The following is a 14,946-nucleotide window of genomic DNA, read 5'->3' on the forward strand; positions in this document are numbered from 1 at the left end:
CATTGATGTTATTCGGGAATGTTTCGAATCGATTTATAGAGAAATATAGAACTATTGTAGATTCGGATATAAGACAGTGTACATACCAGTCTTACAAACTGAGAAAACTGTTATAAATCTGAATCCGTAATGCATGTACTTGTACACGTTAAAGTCACTGGCTTCTCATTATTTTTGGAATCAACATACGTAGAAATGCAATTTGGATAACATGTAGAGCCTTTAAATGTATTATTTTTTACCACAATCATTTTTTAGAAAATTTTATAATAAAAATGAGTTTATATAGGTTATAGTTTGGTTTTAAAAAAAGGATTTCGACTGCTAACGAAGTTACTGGACTTCCTTGAGTCAATGCATCCAAAATGCAATCTTTTTTCGACTCTCAAGCCTCTAGACCTGTAATTTGTGCAGGAAATATTTTTTCTAAAAATTTATATTAAAGGGGAGTCTTTCTGTTTCATGATTTGGTCTTGATCATAGAGTTCCAACATCTAACGAAGCCTGCGGACTTCCTTGAGTCATTTGTGTTTATGGTATTTTATTCAAATTTTGCAATGATTATCTAGCTTAAAGAAGATCCCATAATTGTTGAAAAGTTATTAACGGTTGCAAACCTTATCTCCTTCTTTCCATGTTTTATTATAGGTAATCGATGACCTTTTTAAGAGATTAGAAGTTCATTATTATAAGGGATATTTCGAGTTTGGTGCCTATAAAATGGTACACTTTCGCGTTTGGTGCCTAACTTTGTCAATATCTGAGTTTGGTGCCCAGTCAACGAATTGGCGTTGATTGACACCGTGTTGACCATCCAATTTAGAGTTAAAAAGTTTAAATGTCTAATAAAAAGTTTCCTCGTTAATAAATTTATTGGATTATTATACGAGCGGGGAGGTAGGGTTTTTGGTATTTTGTTTTTTACTCTCCAGCTTTTTCTCTATTTGTGGAGAGTCTATATAGAGGACGATAACCATGTGCTGTTTTAAATTCGTAGCAGTTGAGTATGTGGATGGTAAAGTTGAGGCACATGTTTTCTTGGTACGTAAACTAGGGGCAGAGGTTGGACGGTAGGGTTGGCTTCATTGGTTTTACCGGATTACGTCTGTCAACGTCAATACGTGCTCACGAAGAATTCCGAGTCGCGCATTCAGTCACTAGTAGACGATTGTAATAGGATCGAACAGGAAAAGATAGAATTTCAAGTTTTGCAGGAGAATCGTGAAGCGGATATGCACAGCGAGATGGAGAGATTGAAAGCAGAGATTGTTGAGAAAGGGAACCGGCTGGAAGAGTTAAACAAGACCCTGGATGGTCTTAAACTCAATTTTGATACATTAACAGCAGAACGAGACGAGCTGAATGCAAAGGTAAGTTCTTTGGTTGCTGATATTGGGTCTAGAGATGAAAAGATCTGTCCAATGGAAGAGCATTTGCACAAGTTACACATAGAGCATGTGGAGTTAGTGTCAGCGTGCGAGGAAGCTAGGAAACAAGCGGAGAATCAAGCAAGAAGGCTGAGAGAAATGGAAGAAGAGGTGGAGAAGCAGAGAATAGTGATAACAGATGCGGCAGAAGAAAGCGGGAAGCAATAAGGCAGCTGTGTTTCTCCATGGAGCATTACAGGAACAATTACGATGACCTTAGAAATGCATTTCTGGTCACAGGAAGCAGACACCATCTCCAGTATTAGCTTCTTGAACCGAGGTGATGCATAACAGTAAGTATAACATCGTAATTGAAGAGAATCCAATCCATCCTTGAACTCTCTTTCTTTTTTAATTTAGAGAGTTGAGAGACTACTACTAGGCACCACTATTTGTAAGTTTGTATGTATTTGAGTTTCTTTGTCCTTGAAATGTTGTATTATTGAGTCTAAAACTGGGTAATCTAATGCGTACAGTTATTTTAAGTAGCTTTTCATGGTGTTATGTTAATTATTTTTATTTATTTTTTTGGTATCAATGGTGTTATGTTAATTTCAGTCAGGCACAGGCATTTCTTTTCGCTTCTTTATCAGCTGCAAGAAGCAGCATTTTTCAGAAATGCCAAAAAAAAATTAAAAAAAATGGAGAAGTGGGGCATCGATCCCCATACCTCTCGCATGCTAAGCGAGCGCTCTACCATCTGAGCTACATCCCCTGTGCTGTTGATTATGCTACGTTCCTATATTACCTTATGGTTAGAGCTATGAGCCTTTGATGAGTTGTTAGGCCAAGAACTCCAAAATCATTTAGCCCATAACTCCGGTATTTGAAGTCAGAGGTTCAAGTTTCTACTCTAAAGTTTATAGGGTGATTGGATGTAAACTTGGCAATAGCTTTTGCATATGTTAAAAGCGAGAAGTCGGTTTGGTTATGGTGTTTCAAAATGACTTTTAGAAGAAAAAAAATTAGTGTTTGGTAGAAAGAAAATGTTTTTGCTTATGGAGAAATTGAACTACTTGTGCTTCTGATATCCAGACGCACTATTAGAATTTATTGTGCTTAGGCGCCTCCTCTTTTTGTGCTTTTTCCCTTCTTTAATTTCAATAAAGTTCCATCTGTTCACCTGGATTTTTTGAGGGCTTTCCCAAAATAATTGGGACTACATTATAGAAAGAAGTATGGTCATTTTGAATCGCTTATCCACATGTTTTCCATGTAAGTGTTAACTCTGACTAATTAGGTCGTTATGATTATATATTATGTTTTTTTTTCTTTCAAAGTTAATGTATTGATGCAAATCCAAAAGTTACAGAAGGCTATTGAGCCTGTTGGTTGTCCTTATCTCAACGGAAAATCACTACAGTTTTAGTTTAGAAAGAGAGTGTGTTAGAGAAGAAGAATAAAAAGTTGGGGAAACTAAAAGAAAAAGCTAGGTCTCGGTGATTCTGGTATCTAAAATGAAAGAAATTTTAGTTACTCTAAAATAAAGAGGTCACACATTTGATACTCTCGCTTTGTCTAAAGGAATTTCAGTTTCAGAAAGCAGAGGCATTAAGGAAGAAAATGAAGATCACATCACATAAACTTATAATATTAATTACTCTCATTTCTTCTCTTCTTTTAATTCAAAAACCAAACATTTCAATTTGTATAATCTTAAGCGAAACCAATTTTTTAACAGTAAAACAATTGGTTTCAACCCTCACGAAGGGTTTCACTGGGAATGCAGAATTCACATTGAGAAGTAGTAGTTTAGATGAGTATAAAGATAATGTAAAAATTGAGAATCTGGAGTCTATGAAGAAACAAATTAAGTGCATGGCTCCAATAATCTCTATTGTTTCAAAATTTCCTGCTCTTGCACAAAGAAAAAAAATTCAGGGAAGAGAAATGGACAGGAAAATATTAAGGTACGTATTAACCTCTAAAACCCTAAGAGTAGTATTCCTTCAATTTCAGATCCTATTGTTGAGACCAAGGAATCACTTCATGATTATGAAGACGAGAATAATTAAGGCTACCAGATGAAAAATTCGTTGTTTTTGCCTGTTTGATTGAAGAAAACCTTAATTATGTGTATCTTTAACTTTTTAATCTTTAATACAAGCCAAAATCAGAAACACTAAGCAAAAGTAGAGTTTTTTTTTATTAGATTTAAACCCAAATTGAAATTTGACCTTTATAGATCTCCATCTATCACTATCAACAAAGAACATTACCAGGAAAAAAAAACCCTAATTAGAGAGAAAAATACATTTATGAAAACACAACCCAAAATAAAACAAAATTTATCAAAACCTCTCTGCAATATAATTGTTATCTCCCTGAGAAGTTAATAATAAACATAATTCTAAAGTTAATCTTTCACATTCTCAAAATAAAAAAAAATAAAAATAAAAAATCAAGCAAGACTAGTAATTCCATTTAATACAAAACGCTGGACACCTAGATTACCTTTATGTCTCTCTCTATCTACCAGCTTAGACTTGGTATTTGCTATTACATAGATGAATTCAAAACCTTAAGATATGGAAGATAAACATACAACCAACTACTGATCAAAAAAAGAGAGGAATGTAACAAAAAAAAGAAGATATTTTTCGACTTACAAAAGTCTTCTGGTAATATGTTTCCCACCAAATTTGTTACTTTCGAATGGAGATCAAAAGAACCTCTTAGATTTAGATCCGTCATCACTCGTACTTAATGAGAAGAACAAACGAACAAAAACAGATTCATATTATGTTATTGAAATTGAAACAATAATTAAGGAAATTTGGTTTTCAAGGCGATAAGGACTATGGTTTATATACTAATAATGAAGAAAAAGAAAAGAAAAAAGGAAGAAGAATAAGAAAAGAAATAAATGGAAATAAGGGTCCTTCTGAACATGAAATCGAAGGTAAAATAGAAGAGGCCAAGGGGGAGAAGAATAATGGGAGACGGGGCTGGAGTTTTAATCACCATGTTGTTAGAGCATTTCTCGGTCGAATCACAATTGTTGATATCTTCAGCTTGTTGTCAAATTTAGTTGTCATCTTGATTTCTAGTCTACAATTAGTTAAGTCTCAGATTAGGATAGAAGTGTAGTTGATAAACGGACATCACCGCAGTCAGCATTGCGTTCTACCGTTTGAAGGCGAAGATCAACCGAAGCTTTTGGAGAACTTCTTCAACAAAAGGTAATTGAAGACTGAACCACATATTCTCAAATTATATTCATCTTTCTATCTATTAGACGATGTCGCGTAACTAATTAGGCTATCATAAACATATCAAGAATTCCGAGTCAAGTTTATCTTGGTAATTAGTTCTCAAAATATGACTAAGCTTAATGAACATTTGTTCATACTTGATGAATTTCCGTTAAGGACAATTTATTGTTCGCAATCAAAATTATGATTCAAGAATTATCATTCGAAATAGCCTGGAATATTGATATATGTCATTGATGTTATTCGGGAATGTTTCGAATCGATTTATAGAGAAATATAGAACTATTGTAGATTCGGATATAAGACAGTGTACATACCAGTCTTACAAACTGAGAAAACTGTTATAAATCTGAATCCGTAATGCATGTACTTGTACACGTTAAAGTCACTGGCTTCTCATTATTTTTGGAATCAACATACGTAGAAATGCAATTTGGATAACATGTAGAGCCTTTAAATGTATTATTTTTTACCACAATCATTTTTTAGAAAATTTTATAATAAAATGAGTTTATATAGGTTATAGTTTGGTTTTAAAAAAGGATTTCGACTGCTAACGAAGTCTGGACTTCCTTGAGTCAATGCATCCAAAATGCAATCTTTTTTCGACTCTCAAGCCTCTAGACCTGTAATTTGTGCAGGAAATATTTTTTCTAAAAATTTTATATTAAAGGGGAGTCTTTCTGTTTCATGATTTGGTCTTGATCATAGAGTTCCAACATCTAACGAAGCCTGCGGACTTCCTTGAGTCATTTGTGTTTATGGTATTTTATTCAAATTTTGCAATGATTATCTAGCTTAAAGAAGATCCCATAATTGTTGAAAAGTTATTAACGGTTGCAAACCTTATCTCCTTCTTTCCATGTTTTATTATAGGTAATCGATGACCTTTTTAAGAGATTAGAAGTTCATTATTATAAGGGATATTTCGAGTTTGGTGCCTATAAAATGGTACACTTTCGCGTTTGGTGCCTAACTTTGTCAATATCTGAGTTTGGTGCCCAGTCAACGAATTGGCGTTGATTGACACCGTGTTGACCATCCAATTTAGAGTTAAAAAGTTTAAATGTCTAATAAAAAGTTTCCTCGTTAATAAATTTATTGGATTATTATACGAGCGGGGAGGTAGGGTTTTTGGTATTTTGTTTTTTACTCTCCAGCTTTTTTCTATTTGTGGAGAGTATATATAGAGGACGATAACCATGTGCTGTTTTAAATTCGTAGCAGTTGAGTATGTGGATGGTAAAGTTGAGGCACATGTTTTTCTTGGTACGTAAACTAGGGGCAGAGGTTGGACGGTAGGGTTGGCTTCATTGGTTTTACCGGATTACGTCTGTCAACGTCAATACGTGCTCACGAAGAATTCCGAGTCGCGCATTCAGTCACTAGTAGACGATTGTAATAGGATCGAACAGGAAAAGATAGAATTTCAAGTTTTGCAGGAGAATCGTGAAGCGGATATGCACAGCGAGATGGAGAGATTGAAAGCAGAGATTGTTGAGAAAGGGAACCGGCTGGAAGAGTTAAACAAGACCCTGGATGGTCTTAAACTCAATTTTGATACATTAACAGCAGAACGAGACGAGCTGAATGCAAAGGTAAGTTCTTTGGTTGCTGATATTGGGTCTAGAGATGAAAAGATCTGTCCAATGGAAGAGCATTTGCACAAGTTACACATAGAGCATGTGGAGTTAGTGTCAGCGTGCGAGGAAGCTAGGAAACAAGCGGAGAATCAAGCAAGAAGGCTGAGAGAAATGGAAGAAGAGGTGGAGAAGCAGAGAATAGTGATAACAGATGCGGCAGAAGAGAAGCGGGAAGCAATAAGGCAGCTGTGTTTCTCCATGGAGCATTACAGGAACAATTACGATGACCTTAGAAATGCATTTCTTGGTCACAGGAAGCAGACACCATCTCCAGTATTAGCTTCTTGAACCGAGGTGATGCATAACAGTAAGTATAACATCGTAATTGAAGAGAATCCAATCCATCCTTGAACTCTCTTTCTTTTTTAATTTAGAGAGTTGAGAGACTACTACTAGGCACCACTATTTTGTAAGTTTGTATGTATTTTGAGTTTCTTTGTCCTTGAAATGTTGTTATTATTGAGTCTAAAACTGGGTAATCTAATGCGTACAGTTATTTTAAGTAGCTTTTTCATGGTGTTATGTTAATTATTTTTATTTATTTTTTTGGTATCAATGGTGTTATGTTAATTTCAGTCAGGCACAGGCATTTCTTTTCGCTTCTTTATCAGCTGCAAGAAGCAGCATTTTTCAGAAATGCCAAAAAAAAAATTAAAAAAAATGGAGAAGTGGGGCATCGATCCCCATACCTCTCGCATGCTAAGCGAGCGCTCTACCATCTGAGCTACATCCCCTGTGCTGTTGATTATGCTACGTTCCTATATTACCTTATGGTTAGAGCTATGAGCCTTTGATGAGTTGTTAGGCCAAGAACTCCAAAATCATTTAGCCCATAACTCCGGTATTTGAAGTCAGAGGTTCAAGTTTCTACTCTAAAGTTTATAGGGTGATTGGATGTAAACTTGGCAATAGCTTTTGCATATGTTAAAAAGCGAGAAGTCGGTTTGGTTATGGTGTTTCAAAATGACTTTTAGAAGAAAAAAAATTAGTGTTTGGTAGAAAGAAAAATGTTTTTGCTTATGGAGAAATTGAACTACTTGTGCTTCTGATATCCAGACGCACTATTAGAATTTATTGTGCTTAGGCGCCTCCTCTTTTTGTGCTTTTTTCCCTTCTTTTAATTTCAATAAAGTTCCATCCTGTTCACCTGGATTTTTTTGAGGGCTTTCCCAAAATAATTTGGGACTACATTATAGAAAGAAGTATGGTCATTTTGAATCGCTTATCCACATGTTTTCCATGTAAGTGTTAACTCTGACTAATTAGGTCGTTATGATTATATATTATGTAGTTTTTTTTTCTTTCAAAGTTAATGTATTGATGCAAATCCAAAAAGTTACAGAAGGCTATTGAGCCTGTTGGCTGTCCTTATCTCAACGGAAAATCACTACAGTTTTAGTTTAGAAAGAGAGTGTGTTAGAGAAGAAGAATAAAAAGTTGGGGAAACTAAAAGAAAAAGCTAGGTCTCGGTGATTCTGGTATCTAAAATGAAAGAAATTTTAGTTACTCTAAAATAAAGAGGTCACACATTTGATACTCTCGCTTTGTCTAAAGGAATTTCAGTTTCAGAAAGCAGAGGCATTAAGGAAGAAAATGAAGATCACATCACATAAACTTATAATATTAATTACTCTCATTTCTTCTCTTCTTTTAATTCAAAAACCAAACATTTCAATTTGTATAATCTTAAGCGAAACCAATTTTTTAACAGTAAAACAATTGGTTTCAACCCTCACGAAGGGTTTCACTGGGAATGCAGAATTCACATTGAGAAGTAGTAGTTTAGATGAGTATAAAGATAATGTAAAAATTGAGAATCTGGAGTCTATGAAGAAACAAATTAAGTGCATGGCTCCAATAATCTCTATTGTTTCAAAATTTCCTGCTCTTGCACAAAGAAAAAAAAATTCAGGGAAGAGAAATGGACAGGAAAATATTAAGGTACGTATTAACCTCTAAAACCCTAAAGAGTAGTATTCCTTCAATTTCAGATCCTATTGTTGAGACCAAGGAATCACTTCATGATTATGAAGACGAGAATAATTAAGGCTACCAGATGAAAAATTCGTTGTTTTTGCCTGTTTGATTGAAGAAAACCTTAATTATGTGTATCTTTAACTTTTTAATCTTTAATACAAGCCAAAATCAGAAACACTAAGCAAAAGTAGAGTTTTTTTTTATTAGATTTAAACCCAAATTGAAATTTGACCTTTATAGATCTCCATCTATCACTATCAACAAAGAACATTACCAGGAAAAAAAAACCCTAATTAGAGAGAAAAATACATTTATGAAAACACAACCCAAAATAAAACAAAATTTATCAAAACCTCTCTGCAATATAATTGTTATCTCCCTGAGAAGTTAATAATAAACATAATTCTAAAGTTAATCTTTCACATTCTCAAAATAAAAAAAAATAAAAATAAAAAATCAAGCAAGACTAGTAATTCCATTTAATACAAAACGCTGGACACCTAGATTACCTTTATGTCTCTCTCTATCTACCAGCTTAGACTTGGTATTTGCTATTACATAGATGAATTCAAAACCTTAAGATATGGAAGATAAACATACAACCAACTACTGATCAAAAAAAAGAGAGGAATGTAACAAAAAAAAAGAAGATATTTTTCGACTTACAAAAGTCTTCTGGTAATATGTTTCCCACCAAATTTGTTACTTTCGAATGGAGATCAAAAGAACCTCTTAGATTTAGATCCGTCATCACTCGTACTTAATGAGAAGAACAAACGAACAAAAACAGATTCATATTATGATTTATTGAAATTGAAACAATAATTAAGGAAATTTGGTTTTCAAGGCGATAAGGACTATGGTTTATATACTAATAATGAAGAAAAAGAAAAAGAAAAAAAGGAAGAAGAATAAGAAAAGAAATAAATGGAAATAAGGGTCCTTCTGAACATGAAATCGAAGGTAAAATAGAAGAGGCCAAGGGGGAGAAGAATAATGGGAGACGGGGCTGGAGTTTTAATCACCATGTTGTTAGAGCATTTCTCGGTCGAATCACAATTGTTGATATCTTCAGCTTGTTGTCAAATTTAGTTGTCATCTTGATTTCTAGTCTACAATTAGTTAAGTCTCGGATTAGGATAGAAGTGTAGTTGATAAACGGACATCACCGCAGTCAGCATTGCGTTCTACCGTTTGAAGGCGAAGATCAACCGAAGCTTTTGGAGAACTTCTTCAACAAAAGGTAATTGAAGACTGAACCACATATTTCTCAAATTATATTCATCTTTCTATCTATTAGACGATGTCGCGTAACTAATTAGGCTATCATAAACATATCAAGAATTCCGAGTCAAGTTTATCTTGGTAATTAGTTCTCAAAATATGACTAAGCTTAATGAACATTTGTTCATACTTGATGAATTTCCGTTAAGGACAATTTATTGTTCGCAATCAAAATTATGATTCAAGAATTATCATTCGAAATAGCCTGGAATATTGATATATGTCATTGATGTTATTCGGGAATGTTTCGAATCGATTTATAGAGAAATATAGAACTATTGTAGATTCGGATATAAGACAGTGTACATACCAGTCTTACAAACTGAGAAAACTGTTATAAATCTGAATCCGTAATGCATGTACTTGTACACGTTAAAGTCACTGGCTTCTCATTATTTTTGGAATCAACATACGTAGAAATGCAATTTGGATAACATGTAGAGCCTTTAAATGTATTATTTTACCACAATCATTTTTTAGAAAATTTTATAATAAAAATGAGTTTATATAGGTTATAGTTTGGTTTTAAAAAAAGGATTTCGACTGCTAACGAAGTCACTGGACTTCCTTGAGTCAATGCATCCAAAATGCAATCTTTTTTCGACTCTCAAGCCTCTAGACCTGTAATTTGTGCAGGAAATATTTTTTCTAAAAATTTTATATTAAAGGGGAGTCTTTCTGTTTCATGATTTGGTCTTGATCATAGAGTTCCAACATCTAACGAAGCCTGCGGACTTCCTTGAGTCATTTGTGTTTATGGTATTTTATTCAAATTTTGCAATGATTATCTAGCTTAAAGAAGATCCCATAATTTTGAAAAGTTATTAACGGTGCAAACCTTATCTCCTTTTTCCATGTTTTATTATAGGTAATCGATGACCTTTTTAAGAGATTAGAAGTTCATTATTATAAGGGATATTTCGAGTTTGGTGCCTATAAAATGGTACACTTTCGCGTTGGTGCCTAACTTTGTCAATATCTGAGTTTGGTGCCCAGTCAACGAATTGGCGTTGATTGACACCGTGTTGACCATCCAATTTAGAGTTAAAAAGTTTAAATGTCTAATAAAAAGTTTCCTCGTTAATAAATTTATTGGATGATTATACGAGCGGGGAGGTAGGGTTTTTGGTATTTTGTTTTTACTCTCCAGCTTTTTCTCTATTTGTGGAGAGTCTATATAGAGGACGATAACCATGTGCTGTTTTAAATTCGTAGCAGTTGAGTATGTGGATGGTAAAGTTGAGGCACATGTTTTTCTTGGTACGTAAACTAGGGGCAGAGGTTGGACGTAGGGTTGGCTTCATTGGTTTTACCGGATTACGTCTGTCAACGTCAATACGTGCTCACGAAGAATTCCGAGTCGCGCATTCAGTCACTAGTAGACGATTGTAATAGGATCGAACAGGAAAAGATAGAATTTCAAGTTTTGCAGGAGAATCGTGAAGCGGATATGCACAGCGAGATGGAGAGATTGAAAGCAGAGATTGTTGAGAAAGGGAACCGGCTGGAAGAGTTAAACAAGACCCTGGATGGTCTTAAACTCAATTTTGATACATTAACAGCAGAACGAGACGAGCTGAATGCAAAGGTAAGTTCTTTGGTTGCTGATATTGGGTCTAGAGATGAAAAGATCTGTCCAATGGAAGAGCATTTGCACAAGTTACACATAGAGCATGTGGAGTTAGTGTGCGTGCGAGGAAGCTAGGAAACAAGCGGAGAATCAAGCAAGAAGGCTGAGAGAAATGGAAGAAGAGGTGGAGAAGCAGAGAATAGTGATAACAGATGCGGCAGAAGAGAAGCGGGAAGCAATAAGGCAGCTGTGTTTCTCCATGGAGCATTACAGGAACAATTACGATGACCTTAGAAATGCATTTCTTGGTCACAGGAAGCAGACACCATCTCCAGTATTAGCTTCTTGAACCGAGGTGATGCATAACAGTAAGTATAACATCGTAATTGAAGAGAATCCAATCCATCCTTGAACTCTCTTTCTTTTTTAATTTAGAGAGTTGAGAGACTACTACTAGGCACCACTATTTTGTAAGTTTGTATGTATTTTGAGTTTCTTTGTCCTTGAAATGTTGTTATTATTGAGTCTAAAACTGGGTAATCTAATGCGTACAGTTATTTTAAGTAGCTTTTTCATGGTGTTATGTTAATTATTTTTATTTATTTTTTTGGTATCAATGGTGTTATGTTAATTTCAGTCAGGCATTTTCTTTTCGCTTCTTTATCAGCTGCAAGAAGCAGCATTTTTCAGAAATGCCAAAAAAAAAATTAAAAAATGGAGAAGTGGGGCATCGATCCCCATACCTCTCGCATGCTAAGCGAGCGCTCTACCATCTGAGCTACATCCCCTGTGCTGTTGATTATGCTACGTTCCTATATTACCTTATGGTTAGAGCTATGAGCCTTTGATGAGTTGTTAGGCCAAGAACTCCAAAATCATTTAGCCCATAACTCCGGTATTTGAAGTCAGAGGTTCAAGTTTCTACTCTAAAGTTTATAGGGTGATTGGATGTAAACTTGGCAATAGCTTTTGCATATGTTAAAAAGCGAGAAGTCGGTTTGGTTATGGTGTTTCAAAATGACTTTTAGAAGAAAAAAAATTAGTGTTTGGTAGAAAGAAAAATGTTTTTGCTTATGGAGAAATTGAACTACTTGTGCTTCTGATATCCAGACGCACTATTAGAATTTATTGTGCTTAGGCGCCTCCTCTTTTTGTGCTTTTTTCCCTTCTTTTAATTTCAATAAAGTTCCATCCTGTTCACCTGGATTTTTTTGAGGGCTTTCCCAAAATAATTTGGGACTACATTATAGAAAGAAGTATGGTCATTTTGAATCGCTTATCCACATGTTTTCCATGTAAGTGTTAACTCTGACTAATTAGGTCGTTATGATTATATATTATGTAGTTTTTTTTTCTTTCAAAGTTAATGTATTGATGCAAATCCAAAAAGTTACAGAAGGCTATTGAGCCTGTTGGCTGTCCTTATCTCAACGGAAAATCACTACAGTTTTAGTTTAGAAAGAGAGTGTGTTAGAGAAGAAGAATAAAAAGTTGGGGAAACTAAAAGAAAAAGCTAGGTCTCGGTGATTCTGGTATCTAAAATGAAAGAAATTTTAGTTACTCTAAAATAAAGAGGTCACACATTTGATACTCTCGCTTTGTCTAAAGGAATTTCAGTTTCAGAAAGCAGAGGCATTAAGGAAGAAAATGAAGATCACATCACATAAACTTATAATATTAATTACTCTCATTTCTTCTCTTCTTTTAATTCAAAAACCAAACATTTCAATTTGTATAATCTTAAGCGAAACCAATTTTTTAACAGTAAAACAATTGGTTTCAACCCTCACGAAGGGTTTCACTGGGAATGCAGAATTCACATTGAGAAGTAGTAGTTTAGATGAGTATAAAGATGTAAAAATTGAGAATCTGGAGTCTATGAAGAAACAAATTAAGTGCATGGCTCCAATAATCTCTATTGTTTCAAAATTTCCTGCTCTTGCACAAAGAAAAAAAAATTCAGGGAAGAGAAATGGACAGGAAAATATTAAGGTACGTATTAACCTCTAAAACCCTAAAGAGTAGTATTCCTTCAATTTCAGATCCTATTGTTGAGACCAAGGAATCACTTCATGATTATGAAGACGAGAATAATTAAGGCTACCAGATGAAAAATTCGTTGTTTTTGCCTGTTTGATTGAAGAAAACCTTAATTATGTGTATCTTTAACTTTTTAATCTTTAATACAAGCCAAAATCAGAAACACTAAGCAAAAGTAGAGTTTTTTTTTATTAGATTTAAACCCAAATTGAAATTTGACCTTTATAGATCTCCATCTATCACTATCAACAAAGAACATTACCAGGAAAAAAAAACCCTAATTAGAGAGAAAAATACATTTATGAAAACACAACCCAAAATAAAACAAAATTTATCAAAACCTCTCTGCAATATAATTGTTATCTCCCTGAGAAGTTAATAATAAACATAATTCTAAAGTTAATCTTTCACATTCTCAAAATAAAAAAAAAAAAAAAAAAATCAAGCAAGACTAGTAATTCCATTTAATACAAAACGCTGGACACCTAGATTACCTTTATGTCTCTCTCTATCTACCAGCTTAGACTTGGTATTTGCTATTACATAGATGAATTCAAAACCTTAAGATATGGAAGATAAACATACAACCAACTACTGATCAAAAAAAGAGAGGAATGTAACAAAAAAAAAAGATATTTTTCGACTTACAAACTTCTGGTAATATGTTTCCCACCAAATTTGTTACTTTCGAATGGAGATCAAAAGAACCTCTTAGATTTAGATCCGTCATCACTCGTACTTAATGAGAAGAACAAACGAACAAAAACAGATTCATATTATGATTTATTGAAATTGAAACAATAATTAAGGAAATTTGGTTTTCAAGGCGATAAGGACTATGGTTTATATACTAATAATGAAGAAAAAAAAAAAAAAAAGGAAGAATAAGAAAAGAAATAAATGGAAATAAGGGTCCTTCTGAACATGAAATCGAAGGTAAAATAGAAGAGGCCAAGGGGGAGAAGAATAATGGGAGACGGGGCTGGAGTTTTAATCACCATGTTGTTAGAGCATTTCTCGGTCGAATCACAATTGTTGATATCTTCAGCTTGTTGTCAAATTTAGTTGTCATCTTGATTTCTAGTCTACAATTAGTTAAGTCTCGGATTAGGATAGAAGTGTAGTTGATAAACGGACATCACCGCAGTCAGCATTGCGTTCTACTACCGTTTGAAGGCGAAGATCAACCGAAGCTTTTGGAGAACTTCTTCAACAAAAGGTAATTGAAGACTGAACCACATATTTCTCAAATTATATTCATCTTTCTATCTATTAGACGATGTCGCGTAACTAATTAGGCTATCATAAACATATCAAGAATTCCGAGTCAAGTTTATCTTGGTAATTAGTTCTCAAAATATGACTAAGCTTAATGAACATTTGTTCATACTTGATGAATTTCCGTTAAGGACAATTTATTGTTCGCAATCAAAATTATGATTCAAGAATTATCATTCGAAATAGCCTGGAATATTGATATATGTCATTGATGTTATTCGGGAATGTTTCGAATCGATTTATAGAGAAATATAGAACTATTGTAGATTCGGATATAAGACAGTGTACATACCAGTCTTACAAACTGAGAAAACTGTTATAAATCTGAATCCGTAATGCATGTACTTGTACACGTTAAAGTCACTGGCTTCTCATTATTTTTGGAATCAACATACGTAGAAATGCAATTTGGATAACATGTAGAGCCTTTAAATGTATTATTTTTTACCACAATCATTTTTTAGAAAATTTTATAATAAAAATGAGTTTATATAGGTTATAGTTTGGTTTTA

The 14,946-nt window shown here is 33.9% G+C and overlaps 1 protein-coding gene and 3 non-coding genes across 4 annotated transcripts; 1 reads left to right on the forward strand and 3 right to left on the reverse strand.

Annotated features, from left to right (window-relative positions):
• Positions 1–2,069: 2,069 nt before the first annotated feature.
• TRNAA-AGC lies at positions 2,070–2,142 on the reverse strand. The gene has a single exon. It is a non-coding gene; the product is annotated as a tRNA-Ala (tRNA).
• A 3,863-nt stretch (positions 2,143–6,005) lies between these two features.
• On the forward strand, positions 6,006–6,794 carry LOC113283627 (protein NETWORKED 4B-like). The gene has a single exon (XM_026532958.1). It carries the CDS (start codon positions 6,103–6,105, stop codon positions 6,571–6,573), a length of 471 nt encoding a protein of 156 aa, XP_026388743.1. The 5' UTR covers positions 6,006–6,102; the 3' UTR covers positions 6,574–6,794.
• A 152-nt stretch (positions 6,795–6,946) lies between these two features.
• Positions 6,947–7,019, reverse strand: TRNAA-AGC. Its single transcript has one exon. It is a non-coding gene; the product is annotated as a tRNA-Ala (tRNA).
• Positions 7,020–11,831: 4,812 nt separating this feature from the next.
• TRNAA-AGC lies at positions 11,832–11,904 on the reverse strand. The gene has a single exon. It is a non-coding gene; the product is annotated as a tRNA-Ala (tRNA).
• Between the last annotated feature and the right edge of the window lie 3,042 nt (positions 11,905–14,946).

The sequence above is a fragment of the Papaver somniferum genome, chromosome 5 (genome assembly GCF_003573695.1).
Source record: "Papaver somniferum cultivar HN1 chromosome 5, ASM357369v1, whole genome shotgun sequence".
NCBI classification, from domain to species: domain Eukaryota; kingdom Viridiplantae; phylum Streptophyta; class Magnoliopsida; order Ranunculales; family Papaveraceae; genus Papaver; species Papaver somniferum.